The 20484-nt window shown below is 46.9% G+C and overlaps 1 protein-coding gene across 2 annotated transcripts in view; it reads right to left on the bottom strand.

The window, feature by feature from the left end:
• Nucleotides 1-1140: 1140 nt before the first annotated feature.
• shroom4 (shroom family member 4) overlaps nt 1141-20484 on the bottom strand; it is a 43320-nt gene continuing 23976 nt past the window's right edge. The window contains exons 1-11 of one of the 2 annotated variants that reach the window (XM_076162537.1): nt 18278-18880; nt 15505-15720; nt 9027-11946; nt 6338-6399; nt 4944-5747; nt 4122-4826; nt 3680-3809; nt 3478-3579; nt 3159-3329; nt 2912-3054; nt 1141-2712 (exon numbers count right to left, since the gene is read on the bottom strand). In XM_076162537.1, coding sequence (XP_076018652.1) covers nt 2556-2712; nt 2912-3054; nt 3159-3329; nt 3478-3579; nt 3680-3809; nt 4122-4826; nt 4944-5747; nt 6338-6399; nt 9027-11946; nt 15505-15557 — 5247 coding nt within the window. In that variant the 5' untranslated portion in view covers nt 15558-15720; nt 18278-18880 and the 3' untranslated portion in view covers nt 1141-2555. Of the gene's footprint in view, nt 2713-2911; nt 3055-3158; nt 3330-3477; nt 3580-3679; nt 3810-4121; nt 4827-4943; nt 5748-6337; nt 6400-9026; nt 11947-15504; nt 15721-18277; nt 18881-20484 lie in introns of those variants that run through there. The other variant, XM_076162536.1, reaches the window with a different exon arrangement.

The following is a 20484-nucleotide window of genomic DNA, read 5'->3' as shown; positions in this document are numbered from 1 at the left end:
ACATCTTATGGGCATTGATGGTATCATTTTGAAGCTACAGCAAATGAAGTAAACGGTGATTGAGTCTCAATGTTAAATCATTGTCACAAAAATCACGATGGAATTTTATACAAATTAAGTCATTATCATCATTTTTTTAATTATAATTAGTTTGGAATTCGCTTCTTTTTAATTCATTCATGATGAACTTTCCAGCCTGATTAGATTTCTTAGTTCCAATCACAAACCTTTGCTTCACGTTCCTGGTATTGTCCTTCCAGCTCTCTGCTCTTCAATCTGGGTCAGGCAGAACAATGGAAGAATGCGCTCCACTCGCTTCTCCAAAAAGGCAGATTCTTCCCTTTTACAACAGCTGGTTTCTGTATTATTTCCACACAAAAGCAGCCACTGACTCACTTACACACACACACACACACACCCTCTCTATCCAAGCAGCACTGTCAATATGGATTATACTGACAGGTTTACCTTCTATCATCTAGTCTGAAATTCAGATTCTTTGCAATATTTTATAACATGCTTCAGAAGTTGAGGACCAATCAAACTGAAGTTCAGGAACTATTCTCCCTCCATGCATTTCTAAAGGTGTCAACCTCATGTTTTGACGCTTGAACAGTACTGCACCATAAATATGAGAGAAAAAAACAAAAAGCTAAGTATGTCCTCTAAAATTACGAGGAGGAATTGCTTTGGAATAGTTAAACCAATTTAAAGAAGAGAGTCTGACCTTACTTTTGGTCATTTTGGAGCCACATATGAATTATTAATGCTGTTCTCAGTGGCATTGTGAGCACATTAAATGAGTCACTGCTAATTTTTCCTGCCTTTTATTACATAAATAAGACTCCAGACATCCCAACATCACCACAGCGTCGATGTGTGTGGAGTTTAGAGCCTGAGCAAACATTTTAGGAGCCGCCACCCTGAAGTGCATGCATATTAATTACAACAGGAAGCCTCTCTTAAATGAGCCCCTTCGTCGCTTATCGCGTTAAGGACCTCTGATGGTGATCCGTCACCCTCTGGCCTTGTTTGCTTAACCGTCTGACCACTTTCCAACAAACCCCCCTCACCAGGAGGGAGTCCACGCTGGCGCTGGACGCTACAGGAGGGTGTAAATCACAACATGAGACAGGAAGGTATTTTAAAATACTATTATTATTATTTATGGTACTTTTCCCCCCTCACAAGAGTGTTTTTGTAATGCAACTTACAAAAATGGGTTTGGAATAAATCAAAGTTACAAAAGAAAACAACAACTGAAGAAATATACTCTCGACTGGACTCAACAAGTAACTTTCTTCCTCTTTTATAGAGTCAATAAGTATTCCAGTCTGCTTCAAAAATGGCTGTTATAGTACAAGAATACACTTCATATACACATATATATACACACACACACAATGCAATGCTGTTTTAAGTTCAGGATTGTTTGGTTATAAAAAAAACAGCAGGAACCAGAACAAAACCGAGCGCATTTCCACTTCACTTCACAAAATATACACACTTCCTCTACATCTCGTCTTCTTTTACATTTTTGCATCCTCTGGACTCCACCCATTGCCGTTTTTTGGAGTCGGGTTAAAGCTCAGGAGGCTTTGGCGAGAGTCAAATAAAAATAGGGTGGAACAGGTGGTTTGCTCACAAGAAGTCTGCCTGTGCAAATCACATTCACTTCCTTCAGATTCTTTTACGTCTTTTTGGCAATTGAACATGTGGATTCATGGTAAAACATTGACAGCACAGGTGACGCATTGAAACGACACTGTGAATTAAAGTGGGCAAGCTCAATCCTCCATACAGTTTCCTTGCTTCCTTCGTCTGACATTCCAGCTTTTCAACATAAAATCCGCTATATATACACACATAAAGAAGTCTTCTATACACAACGGTCCATACTTGAGTCGGCGGAGTGTCAAACTCCATGTGTGTGTACAGGAGCCGCGGATACAAAGCCATAAAGCACTGCTGTGATTATAGAGTTAATAGAAAATGTGTACGTCTAAATGTAAAGTTGTCAGCCTGCAACAAAACTTAATGGCAACTTTGGCAGCCGCGCTTCCCATAAAGTAGCCTTAATTCAGTCTCTTACTTTGAAGCACCCAGGAAGTCTCCGCCTGATTCTCTGAACCGGGGCGATTTAAATACGCAAAGTAAAAACAAGCAGCATTTATCAAAACGTCTGCGCCGTCTGTGGCGATGTAGTACGATACACGGAAGATAAAAGGTCGCATTTACACTCTGAGGGACAAATGAGCGGACATTCTCTGATCCGGTTTCAGCTTTGGAACAATGAGGCTTCAGGGCCGGAATGTTCTCGTGGTGTAAATGAACCCCAATGGTCTTGTTTGGGGGGGAAATGAAGAGACTGGCTGTAGTTCTTTGTCAGTTTGAAGCCTCCGGAAGCTTCTGTATTGTAGTGACTTTTACTTTAGTGGGATGACTTCCTGCTTTAAGTCGAATGAGGAGTTGTGAAGCCTCAGAGGTCTTGGAGTGACTGTGCAGGGCTTCTGGTGGCTTCTTTTTGGATGTCAAAATCCCTCTTCCCGTTTTGTTTAGTAGTGTCCGTATCCCATGGACATTCCCATGCCAATCCCGAGCCCCAGTCCCAGGCTCTCCCTCAGGCCCCTCAGCTGCTCCTCTCCCAGCCGGATCTTATCCTCCAGCTGCTTCTGCTCCACCAGCAGGTCCGCCTTCATCTTCACAAAGTGGCTGTGGACAAACGAGACAGACGGACATATTTAATTCATGGCTTTGGTATTTTACAGGGAAGAAATGTTAAAAATGCTAAAGTGGGCTCTTAAATAAAAAAATAAACATCTATTTAAAAAACTATAGAAGCGTTTCGTTCTCGTCCCTGATGAACAGAACGATCATATACATCCAGCTTTAAGTGAGTCGGGCTCCGAACCTGTAGTCTCTGTGCTGCTCGGGGGAGAGGCAGCGACCAAGCACCCTGCTGACCGCCTGCTCTCTGCGGTCCACGTGATCCTTCAGGTCCTGAGCCTCTGACAGCTGCCTCATGAGCTGCCGCTTCTTCTCCAGCAGGGGGGGCTAGAGGGCAGAGAGAGGGGGGAAACAGGTTTATGTTATGCTGCCATGCGTTTACGTCCACAGGTGTCTTCTTCGAGGTATCCTGGCTCTTCATCCTTCCTCACCCTCTCGTTGTGCTCGGCGTCGGGGTCCAGTGTATCCAGCGTGGTCTCCACCCTCAGCAGCCTCCCTGACAGCGACAGCAGCAGGCTCACCACCTTGTCCAGGTCGCCGATGAACATGCGGAACTTGTCCACCTCATTGGGTTTGCACACCGCCACAACCATGCTCTCCACCTGAGGACAGACGCAGACGGAGGTGAGGACGAGCCGGCTCCCGGGGAGTGAGTGAGCGAATTAACGTGTGAGAAAGTGAACCGGTGAGAGAATGATTGAGCCGGAGAACGAATGAGCGAGTGACAGAATGAATGAAAGTGGTTCCCACCTCATCCCCCAGCTGTGTGTTGGCTCTCACGTCCTCCTGCAGGCCCCTCTGAGCTTCTCTCAGCACCCCAAGCTTCTTGCGCAGGCTCTCCATCAGCTGTTTCTGCACCATAGGAGACGACACGACAGGAGTGAGTGATAGCTGCGACTGGAGGAGGACGCTACAAGATGGCATGCGCGTTGTTGGACAATCCGCGCGTTACCTTGTAGGACAGCTCGTCGTCCTCTTCCCTCTCTCTGCTCTCGGCGAAGTCCTTCATCTGGGACAGGAGCTGAGCCTTGGCTGCCGACGTGCTGTAATAGGACGAGCAGCTGGAGCTCGCGCCTGACCGCCTGGGGGAGGACGAGACGTTTATGCACGGGGAGATGAAACGCAGAGGCAGAGCGGTAAAACAGACGCACGGCCGTAAAACACCACAATGAAAAGGTGCAGGGATGAGAGAGGCGATCAATTATGTGGGATGAAGCAAGGGGTCAGACGGAAAATGTCTCAGCTCCACAAAGTGACTAAAAGGAGAAGAAATAGCTTCCACTAATATCTCTGCAAACGTCAGAACAAGGGACGGTTAGACTTTCACACACACACACACACACACACACACACACACACACCAGCCAGTCAAACCGACGCATCCTTGCATTTACCTGTCCAAGCTGTCCGTGTTGTGCTCCGTGCTCTGGTAGCCTCCTCGCCAGCTCTCCGTGCCTGACTCTCCCTCACTGTTCGGGGGGAAGAGCTCCTCCAGGCTGTGCCCCTCTCTGCTGCTCTCGCCGCCCTCCAGCTCCTCCTCCAGCGACCCACTCTCCGCCCTCGCCCTGCCCGTCGGCGAGGCCCCGGGGTTTGGCAGGGTGTCGATGTCCGTCTCCAGAACGGTGACGGGCAGAGCAAAGCACGGGAGCTCGCTGCTTATCAGCTCCTCTTCCGCGGGAAGCCCCTCCTCTTCCTGAAAATCATCGATGTCCGTCTCCATGGGGATTTCCAGCTCTACCTCCAGGCTGTGGGCGGGGCTCGGGCTGAGGGTCGTCTCCGATTCTGTTCCCGGTTCAGGGTAGGGAATTTTCTGCTGCTCTAGGCTGCTGCCGTTGACGGCATAATTCTGGAAGCCTCTGTTGACCCGAAGCTGCTGCTGCTGCTGCTCGAAGCTGATGGCAAAGTAGGATTCAGGAGGTAAAAACCCAGGGGCGCCTCCATTTTCTAAGACGGGAGGAAGTGCTGTGTCGCTATGAACTCTGGGAGACGGCGTCCTCTCCCACTCGGCTCCTGGTCTCAGACCGGGCTGCTGTTTGTGAGGTTTCAGTGCTGTGGTTCTGTCCTGGTCTGGCCTGTGGCTGGGGTCCATCTCAGATAAACTGCAAAGACACACAATCAAAGATGATCAAAACGTTACACCAGTTAACAAATGCACTTCCATGGTTGCACTTTAGCCGTGTGTGTTTACCTGCGTCGGGCCTGAATATTAGTCTCACCTGCTCACTCTGTTCTCTGTGGGTGACGGCGGCGGGGGTGGAAGTCTCTGCAGTTCATCGTACGCCCTCCTCGCGGTCCCCTCCCTCTCTCTCTGGGGCGGGGCCACAGGTCTGAAGGCTCGTCTAGAGAACATGGGGCTGGGCGGAGCCACGGAAAAATGGCGTTCCTGCCTCTGAGTTTGATTAGACGTGGTGTGGGGAAACGTGTGGTCCTGGACCTGAGCTTGGCTCTGGCTACAAGTGCAGCGTGGACAGCCCTCCGTCCCTTCCTGTCTCTGTGGAGGAAGGCTGTAGGACCTCTGCCTGGACATTTCCGGTGATGGGACGGAGTAAGAGGGGTGGTATCCCTCTGCGGTGGTGAAAGAGTGATGAGGAGCAGTAGAGGAAGAGGATGAGGAGGAGGATGGGAACAGGGTGTGATGAGACGCACGCCTGCGGTGGAACTGCTCCCACTTTGGGGGCGGTGGCCTCGGTGGAGGCGGGGTCTTCCTTCTGCTTTGACCTGCCGCACTTCCTACACGGTCTCCTCCCCCGATGCCGCTCATCCCTTCCTCCACCTCGCTCAACGCCTGACTCGTCATCGAAGAGACCGACGGCGACCAGCGTTGGCTGCTGTCGAAGTGCAGGTCGTTTTCCGACATGGCCCGAGCCCGGAGAGGGAGGGGGGCAGACGGGGGAGCGAACGAGGATCCGTTCCTGTCATCACTGCTGACGTCGATCTGCTTAGGAGCCCATCGGCCCTGCTGATGCTGCTGATTAATGCCCTCTGACGGTCTGGGGTCATGTCTCCAGCTCGGGTAGTCTCTGTCACAAAAGAGGAGGAGCGGGACAAGTGAGAGGGAGGCCCCAAGTAGAGAGCAAGAGTGAGAAACAAAAAAATGCTTGAAAATAGTCCCATGATGCATTTTGTACCGATGGCTTCAATCAGAAACGCAGTGAGTGCAAGTATACAGGAGCCGTGGCTGAAATTCCATGTTTGTCTTCTGCATTCCAGACTCACTGATCTGTTACCGTCTGTGGTCAAAAAGGAGTGGAGTCCTCTTACATACCGTAACCCCACAATGCTGTGCAAACATATAGAAATAACCCTGCCACCACATATCATTATAGTCATATTACTACCGTGGATGATTGCTCCACACACTTAGAGCTCGTTATACTCAAATCACAGCCCGAGCATGACCGAGTGGGATTTCCTCCCGTCCATTCACAAAGGGTTAACTCCACCTAAAGCCTCCAGAGACTCACTTAGAGGCAATCAGAGATAGCAGGGAAACAAAGGTGAAAGTGTGTGTGTGTGTGTGTGTGTGTGTGTGTGTGTGTGTGTGTGTGTGTGTGTGTGTGTGTGTGTGTGTGTGTGTGTGTCTTTGCGGTTTCACCAGGAAGCGGCTCACCTCTCAGTCAGGCTGTACTTCCTGTTGAGCTGGGCAGTTTCCTGTTGCCGGGCAGGATATGTCTGTGGAACACATTAAAACCCAGTTAATTTCACTTAAGGAATGAAGGGAAGGGCCTCAATCTGTGCTAAGTGTTTGGTCAGCACTCAACTCCTTCATTCAACGGTGACTTGGTTACTTTGGCAGGGGCGAGGGGAAGTGGGTGTGTTAACCCCACCCTGCCACGGATTCTGACTGAGATAAGGCTGAGGGGCGGTGATGTTTTCCGCATCAACCTAATGGTGCGTGATTCAGAGAGCACCCCTCGGGTCGGAGGCTCGTCCGACACGATTCAAGCCGGTGTAGGTAAAGAGATTCTTTTCCGCGTTAATCCGCTCATTATGGCTACAATATAGGATACATCTGCACAGCAGCGGTACGAGAACGTTTAAGAAGTACTCCAACGCATAGAAGAAAAGAGGGGGTAAGCTGCAAAAACAAATTGGTGGGGTACACACACACACACACACACACACAAGCTTGTCCGTCCTCAGTACAGATTCCTCGGCGTCTGGGATCCAAGCCTTCATTCATTCTGTATTTTTGTTGGAACGGTGTGATGTTGTCTCAGTCGACATTTTGCATATTTGGCAGCCGACACCGCTACCGCCGTCAAACAGAGCGGGAAATGATAACAACTGATAACTTTGTGATAATAACGTACATAAAAGGGAGACTGGAAGCAATGGGTCTGCTGTACCGCACAGCTACAGGCGTCACTCGTGTGCACTGATCTACATTACGTTAAAGATGGAGATCGACAAGATTAAAAGCGCATTTAGTCATTTAGAACCCTTCTCTGCCTTGATCCGGTGACCAGCTGGAAGTGTCGGGGACTCACTTCATCACGCCAATCCTCTTGACTTTATATTTGGCCTTTGATATGAAACTGTCGTCTTTTACGAGAGGGCTGAATTGTCCGGATTTACCGCCTCCAAAGAGGCAAAACAAGGGATTCGGTCCAATTTTGCAACAACAATTCAACAAACTCATTTCCTGACATTTAAGAAAGCACAGCTGGTATTAAAACAATACCACTGTTGTATTTCTATATTAGTCCACAACACAAACAAACAGAACATTAGTGTCTCCCTGCCTTAAACCCCCATCTGTGTGTATGTTTCTGTGTGTGTGTGTGTGTGTGTGTATGTTTCTGTGAGTGAGTGAGTGAGTGAGTGAGTGAGTGAGTGAGTGAGTAACTGACTGACTGACTGACTGACTGACTGACTGACATTACAGCAATTTCCCTTGGGATAAATAAAGTTATCTTATCTTATAAGGACTGTGGAAAATTGTTTGTGCATACACCTGGATACACATGCTTTAACATAAGTGTATTTGGTGTGTGTGTGGAGAACGTAGTAGGCCTCGTTGTGGCCTTGTAGTCCATCCAGCACATCTGTTTCCATTAAAGATGTTGGATGTGGACTGCGGCAGGTATAAAACAAGGATTTGATGCATGGGGTTATCGCTTCGGCTTCCAACACAGAACCTTACCCCACCCCACATCATCTCCACCCAAGGGACAAATACAACTAACCAATAAAGCTATATCAGCATTGGCCAGACATCTGCTGAAATGAAAAAATGTCAGTTTGGCTTTGCTCTGTCATGATGATGATGATGATGGGGTCACTAATAGGCAGAAGGTCACAGGAGTTTCAAAGTTCATGAGGTGAGGGTAGGCTGCTCTTTGTCTAAAAGAACAACCCCCCCCTGCCGAGAAACTCCACTCCATTTGAGGCAGAAGTGTAACCCAACGCTGCTATTATCGCTGACACAAGTGTGCGGCGGTGTTGCCCAATGATCCGCTAAATTCTGAGCGAGACTCCCGACCGCACGCAGGATGCCAGTTTCAGCTTCAAACCGACCGTTCAACCACACCACACTAGGGCCGCTCCAACTTCCAAGTATGACCACTCGATCCAGGTTTTGTTACTGGTTAAAACAAAGAAACATAGCTCTCAAACGCCGACGCTCATTCCGTATCATTCCAAAACCCACAATCTGAGCTAAATAAACTCAGACTTGGGCAGTATTTTAGCTTCGCAAGCCCGGGTGTGCAAAACACTTTCAGGGCCCCAATTTTCGAGAAGCAATCACACTTTCTAACAATTTCCTATATCTCATTAGGGTAGCACTCATTACAGGAAGATCTGCAACGCTAGGGCTTCGCCACTGATTCCTGCGGACGCGATTCAGTGTGTCAATCGCTTAGGAAGCCCTCAGAAGGGTCGGGTCCATGCCACAGCAATGGTGACCCGTACTGTTGAGTCAGGGTGAAAATATACATCTAAAAAATGTACACCTCTTTTCGTTTAGCTTTACCAATATGTGTACATCGAAGCCAAATGCTACCAGCCTACAGTTGAACTCCAGATCACCAACACGCTCTCCCAGTCCACATTTCACTTCCCTCTCTGTCTCTTGTCCATAAATCTGACACAGTCTAGTTAGAATCCAGATCCCAGGACGACAGGCCCCCGCTGGGATCTCACCCGACGACCCCTGACTTGTTCATGAACCTTACAAATGCAGCGAGTCTGTTTCCAGAGGAGTAAGGGACTAAGAATGACTGAAAGCAATGTATGTACGCGTATATAGAATGTGTTCTAATACTGTATGTGTGAGTTGTGTGCAGGGCTCTTACCTCTGTGGGCGTGTAGCTCCTTGCCGTGTACCCTAGTTGTAAAGGTTGCTGGATCTCCACGGGCTGAGCAGGGGTGTTAATTGGATAAAAGGCAGACTGACGGACTTGATTTTGGGGTTGAGAGAGGGAGAAGCCTGGGGTCTGGGAGTTATGCAAGTTCTCCTTTTGTTGGAATTCTGAGCTGCTGTAAAACTCTTGACGGGAGGTGAGCTGAACATGATCTTCCCTCTCTCTCTGCCTCTTTCTTTCTCTCACAAGCTCATTCTCTCTTTCTTTCTCCCTCTCTAGATCTCTTTCTCTCTCCCTCTCCCACTCTCTCATCCTCTCCTCTCGCTCCCGTTCCCTCTCCATCTCCCTCAGCCTTGCTCTCTCTAGTTCCCTTTGCTTCTCCTCTTCCTCTCTCTCCTTCTGCCTCGCCATCTCTCTCACCCTCTCCTCCCTCTCCTTTTCCCTGGCCATCTCTCTCACCCTCTCCTCCCTCTCCTTTTCCCTGGCCATCTCTCTCACCCTCTCCTCCCTCTCCTTTTCCCTGGCCATCTCTCTCAAACTCTCCTCCCTCTCCTTTTCCTTGGCCATCTCTCTCACCCTCTCTTCCCTCTCCTCCCTCTCCTTCTCTTTCTCCCTACCAGAACTCACAGACTGCCTTCTGGCCTCTACTGGGTTGGAGAGAAGAGGGCTTTCCTGCTGAAGCCCCCCCTGGTAAGAGTACCTCCTCTGGGTCTGATACTGAGCAAACTCCCCTCCTTGGTGCTCTGCAGGGTGCAGATGCTTCTTCTGCCTGCGACTTGTCAACCCTAAGATATTTGACACATATACGCCCTTGCTTGTCTCCTCAAAAAACTTCATTCTATCTGCAAACGGGAGGATATCCGTCTCCTCCATCCGAGAGCATGAAGAAGAGCGAGGGTAGGAAGAGGTGGAAGAGGTGAAGGCGCAAACCCCATGCTGTGACCCTGTGACCTCTAACACTCTCTCACCAGAGAGTCCACTCCGTCTTTCTGGCTCGGGTTCTGGTTGAAGTTTATGCTCAGGGGTCCAACGCCAGCGGCGGGCTTTCCCAGCAGGTGCTGGCTCTTCCACAACTCGGATGCCGACTCCAAAACTGGGCAACTTCGGGTCAAGAATCTGGACAGAGCTGGATGGGTTGTTGTTCTGAGTCTGCAAGACTTCATGGCTGGAATCACTTAAGATGTTTGATTTCTGAGCTTCTGTTGGGGTTTGGGAATCCAGAACACTTTTTGTTGGGGCAAATGTCACTTTCATGCTTCTTTCCATGGAAGGCTGGTCTGAGGGTTCCCCCTCCTCAAGGAAGTCTGGACCCTCCTCCTCCTGGACAGTTTCTCCACTACAGAGCAGCCCACCTGGTCCACTGCTCTTCTGAAGCTGAGCCTTTTTCCTCTGGATCTCATTCCTGAGGTTTGTAGCAAATCGCTCACTGCGACGACGGTTGCGTCTGTGATTCCTGGATGAGTTCAACTTCTTCACTGCTACCTCTCCTTCTACCTTCACTTCTTTTACACCTATTCCTTTTTCCACTCCTCTCTGCTCATCTAGTAGAGTATCCACACTGGCAGCAGCACTAAGAGGCTCAAAATCCTTCTCCAGTGTCTGGTCAGAGCTAAGTCTTCCCTGGGTTGATGATCCAGAGGGCTCCACAGGTACGCTCACAGAGCGGCCCCAGGTGTGGTGATGCTGAATAGGAGTGAGGGACCTGCCATTTGTGCTCTCCATTCCTTGAGGGCTTTCACCATCATCCCCATCCCCATCCAAGAAAACAGATCCTGGTGTGGAGCACCGGCTCTCTCCCCATTTGTTTGATGGTTCCTGGATGTGATTGTGAGAGGTTTCTTGCTCACTCTGACCTGCACTGACATCTTCTCTCACATTCTGAGCTGGTGAATGAGACCACTGGCTGTTACAAGGGGACAGGGTGGATTCTGATGGATTTGATTGATTGGAAGGCTCCAATGAAGATTTGTCACTGTTAAACTGTAGTAGCTGAAGCTGTGTGGCAAGTAGTTTCTCAGGGGCGCTGTGCCGGTGCAACCCCACTGAAGAGTGCTTGGTCTGAGAGTGAGAGTAGGCTGTCACTGGGTCAGGGAGGTGATGGTCTGAGGGAGGTGAGTTGTAGTCTTTATGGGTACTTCTCATACCTTCAAGTTCTTTATCTTGACTTCTAGTACGGTACGATTCTATGGAATCCTCATTTAAATTCCTATTTCTGTCACTTACTTCTGACTCTGGGAAGCCATTTTGAATTCCTGTTTCATGACTGAGGGAGGGCTTGTCATCCTCACGGTAACAAGACAGACTGGAAATTTCAACGGGAGCAGAGGAGCAATGCTTGTCCGTGCTGTCAGCGTGACCTCGGGTCACTCTGAAACTCTCCTTTCTGGTTGGAGGCTGAGGGGGGTTCATCTTTCTCTCCAATCCTAGGTCTCCATTCCTGATGATCTCAAAGTCTCCTTTCCTCTCTTTCTCATAACAGCAGGAGGAGGGCCTCTCTCTTACCTCGACAGGCCTTGGCCTTGGCCTTGTAAGTGACCTGGACTTCAGGCAGATCAGCGGAACCTCACCCGGCGCTTCACCTGATGAACTCTCTAGAGTCGATACGTTGCCATTGGGGTAGCCTCTGCAAGCAGGCCCCATACTCTGGAGGAGGTTATCCATGGAGCAAGCGTCCCCCGGCCTTAGGGCGACTGTCGCGTAGTCCGACGTGTTTGAGCTGGCGGAGAAGGAGCTGTAGGCAGAGTCTCTTTTGTTGTTGAAGAGGGCAGAGTCGACGGGGGAGATGTGGGAGTCAGAGAATGGCTGTGTGGCGGGAGTGGGGGCATCCAAGCTCTCCATGGAGCCCAGGGAACTGCTTCGGTCAGTGGAAGAATAAGGTCTGGACAGCTGACCCCACTGCATGGACAAGTCACTGGGGAGAGATGGAGACACAGATGATCAAATTAGATTTATGCTTATCCCTGATCTTAATTTCATTTAATGGAAACATTTTGGAAATGGAAACGCAGGTGACGTCACACATATTCTTCCACAACTTCTTCAAAGTCAGAATGAACTTTATTGCCCCATATGGCAAATGTATTTGGTTACTTTGGTACACATCAGTCAGGCATGCGTTAAAAAAGTGACAACTCCTTAAAACCCTAAATGATGTGTCATTTTCAGGCAGTAGCTTATGTTCTCCCCCTATATCAATTTGGGAAAGCAACTTCTGAACGGCACGGCTGGGAATCTGTTTTATATCAGTGGTGAGCCAAAGATCCACAGCCGGCCCATGTGTTTTTAAAGACCCTCGGAGGAAGCCTCTTTAGGCGGAGAGGGATTTCCTCCTCATCAACTACGACAGCCCGGAGTCAAAAGCTCCGAGTCATCCCTTGATTCCTCTGATCCTCTCTCTTCTTCCCCTTTCGTTCTCCTCTTCCTCTCTTACAGCTTTTTGTGGGGACACTAACATCCTTGACCCCGAAGAACTTGATCGGAAAACACATGAATACCAAACCGCACATAATCACACACAAAACACACAAAATGGTGTGTTTCACCATAAGAGGAGCATTTGGTGTGGGGATAAAACAATACAATTTGCACATAAAGGGGCCCAATATAATCTGCAGGGGGCATGCAGTGTTCTTGTGCTTGGTTTTTATCCAACGCATCCAAGCTGAGACACAATCTCAAAAAAAAATTGTTTGGTGTATTTCTTCATTCACCCACTGTGTTTTTTGCTCATTCATTCAAACAATAGGGGGAAGTAGCCACAGAGAGGGAGGAGGGGAGATTTCCAGAAGGCTTTGATCTCCAACCGGTGGGGTGGGGGGTTTTACCAGCAAACCATCTCTGGGCTGTTTCTGCGGTATTTACGGCTCAAAAATATGAAAGCCGATTATCTGAAGAATACTGCCACTATTCCACAATTTCACAATATGATTTTGTGCACATGTAGGCAAATATTTGGGGGGGGTTCAGCCGAAGTTTCTTTAGATCATTTGTCTCTCTTTTTATTCTGTTTAGCATTGGCTGCTCGCTTCCAAACATGTCTGTATCCAAATGCACAAAGGCTAAGAAAGCAAAAACACGGGGTCGTGCGAGGACATCTATCGTCACAACTCAGCTTTACAGCATTCATACAGATTTCAGCAAATTCCTTTTCAAGACTTTAAACTAAACTCCCAAAGCTACACTTCCTCCATTTTGTATTCAACATGTAAGGCCTAATGGTATGGTAAAAGTATGTTGCTATGATGATATGGCAAAAACATCAGGCCTTTTCTTGGAAATGGAAAATATCTTTCAATATTCCATAACTTCTCCCAAGCTTCTGTTTGTATTTCCATTACTTTTCCACGCCTGGGGAACAAAACTACATACAATTTCGTAAATTCCAGGATTTCGTACAGGAATCGTCTAAACGGTCCTGTATTTTAAAAGTGACCGGTTTGTAGTAAAATAAGTCAGTGATAAGTAAAATAAAAAGATGCAATCGCTTATTTGATTCGTAAAATTCTATTAAATTATGTCAAAGGCGCTGCAAAAGGTTTATCATCTGCCACACTGCGTGGGAAAACAGGGCGTGAGAGATAAGGAAGGAGAGGCGGCTCTATAGATTTGACCTGGGTGAAGCAGAGAGGAAGAGAGGAAATGAGACAGGAGCTGGACAGGAAATGACAGTCATTCCTATCCAATCAGATGGCAATGTGGAACATGTGAGGCCACGGGTTGACACATATAGAGCAGACACACACACACACACACACACACACACACACACACACACGCTCATGATGAGACATGTGAGGTGTGTGTTCAGACTGATTGGATTAATCCACACACACATGCCCAGATACATAAACACTATTTATAGGCTAATGCAGGCTTTTTCAGATAAACGCTCAATCTGTCAAACACTCTTACCTCCTCACACGCGTTCGCTCACTTGTGTATCTCTCTTTCAAACACAAACACACACTTGCACAGTGTACAAAATGTCTGTCTCTTTCACACAAACAGTTTATTTTATGTCTTCCTCTCTTTGTCCACATGTTCTGGGAGTCACATGCCATTGTCCAGAGTTATGTTGGGAGCTGCCTCCTCATCTGCTGTGTGTGTGTGTGTGTGTGTGTGTGTGTGTGTGTGTGTGTGTGTGTGTGTGTGTGTGTGTGTGTGTGTGTGATGAGATCAGCATGAGTAACTGTGGGAATTGAGCTGCAGCTCATGGGACTATTAGAGCTAAAATAGTAGCACATTATATCACAGAATCTTATCAAAAGCTGAACAGTAACAGGGCAGTGACTTACTGTGAAGCTGATAAACAAAGAGGTAAAAGCCATTTTTATTATGAGTCAATGTACACATGACGGTAACTTCCTCTTTCCTGAAGCTCTGTGTGATCATAATGTAACAGCTTAAGTCTTTCCACACAGAATAATACAATATACAATAATGATACTATATAAGTAAGTTTTGCTTCTAGGTGTGTATTTACAAGGGCTGGCCCCTGATGTTTGAGGACAATTTGAAGTACTTGACAAAGTATTTTGACCTCCATTGGACCTAAATGTATCTTGTAATAATATTGTTTAGCGTCAGTGTTAGCATTTTATAAAACAGTTTTCCAACACTCAAAACATTCAATATCATCATTTATTTGCAGTGAAATATTCCGTTTTCCCTGCAATGTCTCTTTTTCTGTTTGCCTCCAGGACAGCAATACTGACATGTGGGAAACGATATGTGATCCAACACAATGCCCAACATGATCCATATGTTTGCTAGTTAGCCTACCCCAGCTCATCGTACACAGAGCCCAGATTAGATATTTATACACTTTTATGATTTTTCCATTCAAATTCAGGACTTCCTCAGGACTTCCTCTAAGAGGGTATATGTGGTTAGAAATTATACAAATTAAGGCCTTTTTAACAAGCTTGTGTATAAAGTGCATACAGGACTAAAACAGGCTAAACTCCTTCACAAGGCCTCATGATTCAAAAAAGACGTATTTGCTTTGCTACCGATTAGTGATTACGTCTTTTTTTCGGTCAATGTTTTCAGAGGCTGTTCAAGTACCGCAGTCGCCTAAATCAAACACACCGACCTCATCACTGCAGTCCAAACGTCCACCTGGCCTCCTGAGACTCAGGGACAAAGAACAGGTCACCGGGGGCGGCTGATTGGTTATCACTTTGGAATGTTTGAATTGAATGTCAAAAATAGACCAATGGGCTTCCTGCGTGGGCCATGTTGACATTAAAACATTGTGATGTCACCCGCTTCCTGCCAATTGTTGGCTTAAGAGGACTAGTCACAGGGATGAAATTCCCCCGCAGTAGACTATGGAATCACAGAGTCAGTGTGATTCAAAGCGATGACACACACACACACCACCGACTTAAAGATTCATAAGGCAAAACGATGAAGTATTGTAACTCCACTTTAAAAAAAAAGACCAAATAAAAACAAACATATTTACCTGTTGTCAGTCGTTTGCCAGGGTAGTGTGTACGGGCCAGGGTGGAGCTGCATGGCAGATGGAGGGGGAGGAGGGGGGAGAGGAGGGGAGTCGGCAGGTGGGAGGCAGGGAGGAGGAGGAGGTGGTGGAGGAGGAGGAGGAGGAGGAGGAAGGAGGGGCGGCTCCGTTAGCTTTGCCAGGTGCCAGGAGTGAGGCCTGATGAGAGGGACGCTACGCCTGTGGAGGAGACGAGAGAGGAGAACCCAGGTGAGAGTCGACCACGAGCTGCAGCATCGCTTGACATGCACCAATCGTGTGAAAATATGACACCCTTAACCCCATGTCTGAGCAACTACCATTTATGTGGTCTAAACATGACAGGGTGACTGAGATGACGTGATTATTGTGGCCAGAGCTGTAAGTGTCTTTTATATCACAGCTTGCATAATAAGCCTTAGACGTACTGTGGCAGAAACTCGCCAATCCTAATTCAGAGGAAACGGCTGTTCAGAACTCATATAACAAGTTGTTCACTCTGCTCTGGAGCCCAAAATTCTAGTCTCACGATTCCATATGGTAGCCAGACGCAAAGGACCACCTGCAGAGTGTGTGTGTGTGTGACAGAGAGAGAAGGGGACAGCAGAAAGAGTGACAAAATAAGACAAAAGGAGGAAGAACACAGAACAGTGGAGGGAGAGGAATTGGAGCCAGGTATAAGTATGAATTCACGGGAAATTCCCAGATCCTGAATGGACCTTTATAGGCTTAACAATAACTTTCCGAAAAACTTCTGCCTGGATGTGAAAACAGCTGGATGGCAGGAGCAAGCACAACATCGAGCGTTTGATCCCCAGCGAAAACCCCAAAAATGAGATCCTAATCCTGTACCTGCTCCCTGGTTTCAAACAAAGCAGTGCAAAGGCGTAAATGGAGACAATTCTCGGTATTTGAAACAACCCGAGGAGGTACGCTTCTGGGAGAAGAATTCGGATCCTGGCTCGGCAAAGGAGAGGAAAGAGCCATTTTAGACTATTATTGTTTATGATAAAACAGGACCGGGAGAGCCATTTCCAAGCTAAACACTCTCGTTTCCTGGTTCTGCGCTCCATTGGAGGGATTTGTATCAGAGCCCAATGATTGTTCAACTCTGCTGACAATGTCCTTAAATTATCCCCTGAGAAAGTTTATGAAGTGCCTGTTCTTGTTTCTGTAAGTGTGTCTACGCTTGTGTGTGTGTGTGAGAGAGTGTGTGGGAACGAGCCACGCTGTGGCAGACAAAATACCATTATCGAACCTACCGCAAACATTAGCAAACCCCCCCACTCCTCCACTTATTCTCCAGAGTTTAGCTTTAAGTGATTGATGGCTGACATGAAGCCATGGAGGTTAGACTGAAATGGAATGTACGATAATGGAGAAAAAAAACTGAAGAATGTGATTTTGAGGCAATGTGGGGGCCGGAGGAAGAGGTTAATCCAAACCGCAGTATCAGTCAGTATCGCAGGATCAATCTGTTTTTCCAAAGTGCTCGGAAAAAATTGCTTGCAGAGCGATGCTTCCAACAATTCTCAGGATTTAAGCTGAACTCCATCTTTCTGAAAGATGCCCAAAACAATGATACAGTAGATCAAAAAACATCAACATCTGTTAGGAATGAGCACTGGCTTACATACCAACGAATGTAACGAGTCCACTTTCCCATTTCAAAATTGGGTAGGGCTTTAGGTCCGAATCTTCAGTGTAGGCAAGCATTCAGACTCAGTATGATTACAAGTGCATTCAAACTTGATGCTACACCAATTCAGGAAACGCATCACATTTAGAAGAAAAATCAAACAAAACAAAATCTGCATTCATTTACGACAACAAAACCTGTATTTTCTGTTCAAATAAATATATTAAAATAATATACTCAATCAACACTTAGCCCTGTGAATATGTCAAATGATGGCATTCTATTAATCCTAATTTTTATTATTGCCACATAGACTACTAAAGTGTTTGAGCGAGAAGTGTTACACTTCAGAATCTGGAAGCCTCCAGAGTGTCATTCATGAGTTTGTATCCATAAGACGTCTAACAAATGGGATTTTTGATTTGATTGATTCAAAAGTGCAACCTGTGCTGCACCTGACACTGTAACCCAGTTTGCTACCCTGCATCAAAGGCAGAGAGATGCCAAGTGAACCATGTTTTGGAAATAGCGCTCTGCTGTTGATGCACAGAGAGAGATAACAAGCTAGGTCACCGCCGTTGTTGGCGGAGATTCGATAAAGTTTGCAAGACGTCACAAGTGCCTAATTATGCACACAATCTCTGCATGTTGCACATGTTTCGGGACACACTCGAAGCAAGATTAGTTATATAGAACCACTCCAGATAGTAGAGGAGAAGAGAGGACTCGGTGAGACTGGACAGTACTCAATTATAAATTCAGTCTGCAGTGATGAATGAGCCTCTATGAAAGGATCTGCTGGAATGTCCCACTTATGCACAGAAACTGTAACAGCTGACTGATACTGCAAAGGTCACCGCGCATAATCTGAGTCACACACACTCGCCTCAATGCCGCAGAGAAAACAACGCCAACCAGACTAATGGATTAAGACCCTGTGAAAGTCTTGTAGATAAGCGACAAGGACACAAACGGCTGTGGTGTACAGCTTCTAGAGGTTTTAAAGACTGAAGATTAAGAGGCCAAGAAGCTTAAAAGTAACTGGTAACGAATACAACTAAAAAAACGCTGGCGGACATCAAATAACAGAGAATCAAGAAGACGTGGTACTGAACCTACCACTCTAATCTGAGGCGTCCACGGTCACGATCCCAGTCGAGATCGTGGCGTCCCCGACAGCAAAAGGTCAGCCGAGCGTCCTTTTATAAAATCCTTCTGGTGATTTCCCAACGCACTCAAACAAGGTCAGAGAGTTTGGCGAAGGCAACCGGTCTCCCACAGATTCTCAAAGGCTCGCCCCCCCGCCCCTCACAAAACTTTCCCAAACAGAAGCAGCACTTGTAAAACGACACAAGGCGATGTAACAACTTCTACTTTCTCTCCCTCCGCAAAGGGTGAAGCTCTGGTCTGTTCTCGGGTCTTGGCGCCTCTTGATGTCTGGCGTGGAGGCCAGGTCGTGTCCGTGAGGTACCAGGAAGACAGTGGCAGCGTGTTGTTCGAACGCCCGACGTCCATCTGAGAAACTGAGGGGACTGGCAGGTTGTGAGGGAAAAACCAAGCGACGTTCCTCACATCCCCTTTCCCTCCTTTTCCTCTCCTCCTCCCTCGCTCCTCTTGCTGGAAGACAAAACATCACTATTCCTCCCTGCTGCCTTTCTCTCTCTCCCACCCCTCTCTCTCTCTCCCTCCCTCTCTCGCTCTCTCCATGCCTCTCTCGCCCCCCTCTCTGACAGGATGCGTGAGTCAGTGAGAGAGGAAGCATTGCGGAGGGCAGATAAAGTAGTGGACGGCCACTAAAATAATACCCAGAGTTCCATGCTGTTATTGTTTGACGGGAGGGGGTAATGCAGAGGTACTTCCTCCTCATATGTGTGTGCGTGGAGAGATAGAAAAAGAGACAGAGCAGGGAGAGCGGAGATGGCTGGAAAGACGAGGGTGCGAGGCAAAAAAACAAGATGTGTTGAAAGAAGGTAGGATGGAGTAGAATACAGGAGTCTGCAGAATCATTATTAAAGAAACAATGAGGAGGTGATGGATGAGTTTAACAAACAGAAGAGAGGTATAGACCTTCTAATGAGAGCTACTGCATCAAAAAACTATGGCTTGAAGTATTGTATGCCAATGAATGAAAGAATGATACCATTATCTAGCTGATTTAGGGTTAGGGTTGGTTGCAAAGTAATTCTTCTGATTCTCCTACAGTGTGAGGTTTGTTAAATGGGTTTGTCCGTGAAGACATTTCTTCATAATCTTGTAGATTTACTCCGAGATGGTGCAATCATTCCATTCTCCCAAAAATATTTTCTTTTGTTGGAACCTAATGAGTTTCGAATGAATGCATTTGGCCGCTCAACGGAACAATGGAGTGCCACAATCCCAAAGAACGAGAAAAACCACAGTGTAGACAATTCAAATTTATCGTCACATGTATTTCTCTGCTTGGTAGGACATCATTGTTGACATTAAAGTGAACTGCGTCGCTCCATGAAACAATAAACAAGAGGAAACAGAAAATTAATGATGCAACATAAACACGAGCCGGTTTCAGTGTAAACTGAAATTGAAAGAATAGGCTTAACAGACCCCGAAGAGGGTTACAACAACAAACAAGCTACCTATGAGGGCCGAAAGCACCCTAATTAAGTCAATCCTGTGTGCTTGACCTGAATCTGGGATCAGCTCGGGTTAGTAAAAGCCAAAGCCAAACTGCGGGGGTAAAGGAATCACTTGACTCGCGCAGCTAATTCAAGCTATAGGTACCATTTTGAAAACACCATACAAGGCAATTTCCAATGAATTACAACTATAAGGATCGGGATACAGACCTGTGTGTGGTGATCGGTGGTATTTCATGGGTTAATGAACAAATCAGATCAGAGCCAGAGAGACCAGATTGTTTTTGCAGAGCACTCCAACAAAGAAGAACAGAGGATTTATGATAAGGTGATTTAAAAAAAAAGCTAATTAAAAAATGAAAAATCGTTCATGTATAGTTTTCCACCACTGCAGGGTGAATCAGTTTTTGTCCCATGTACACAGGAATGAATACACATTGAGTAATACAGACTAGTTCATGGAGTTTATACTAAAATTACGACTTTAATACAACTAAGATCATTCGGTTGAAGTGTTTAAAGCCAAGTTTGCGGTCAAATTATAATTGGATTTCACTTATAGTTGCATTTCCAGAGTGCACATTCAAGCAGTAGCTGAAGCAAAACTTGGAAATCAAACACAAAAGTAAACCATGAATGTCAACTTCAGTTGCTGGGAATCAGCTAGCTAAGTAGGCCGCTTATCCTAGGGCGGAAAATATGCACACATCA

This window comes from Genypterus blacodes, unplaced genomic scaffold, assembly GCF_046128005.1.
Source record: "Genypterus blacodes isolate CSIRO-AG114 ecotype Tasmania unplaced genomic scaffold, CSIRO-AGI_Gbla_v1 ptg000122l_1, whole genome shotgun sequence".
Taxonomy (NCBI): domain Eukaryota; kingdom Metazoa; phylum Chordata; class Actinopteri; order Ophidiiformes; family Ophidiidae; genus Genypterus; species Genypterus blacodes.
The sequence above is the reverse complement of the archived record's forward strand: the minus strand, read 5'-3'. Positions and strand labels throughout refer to the sequence as shown.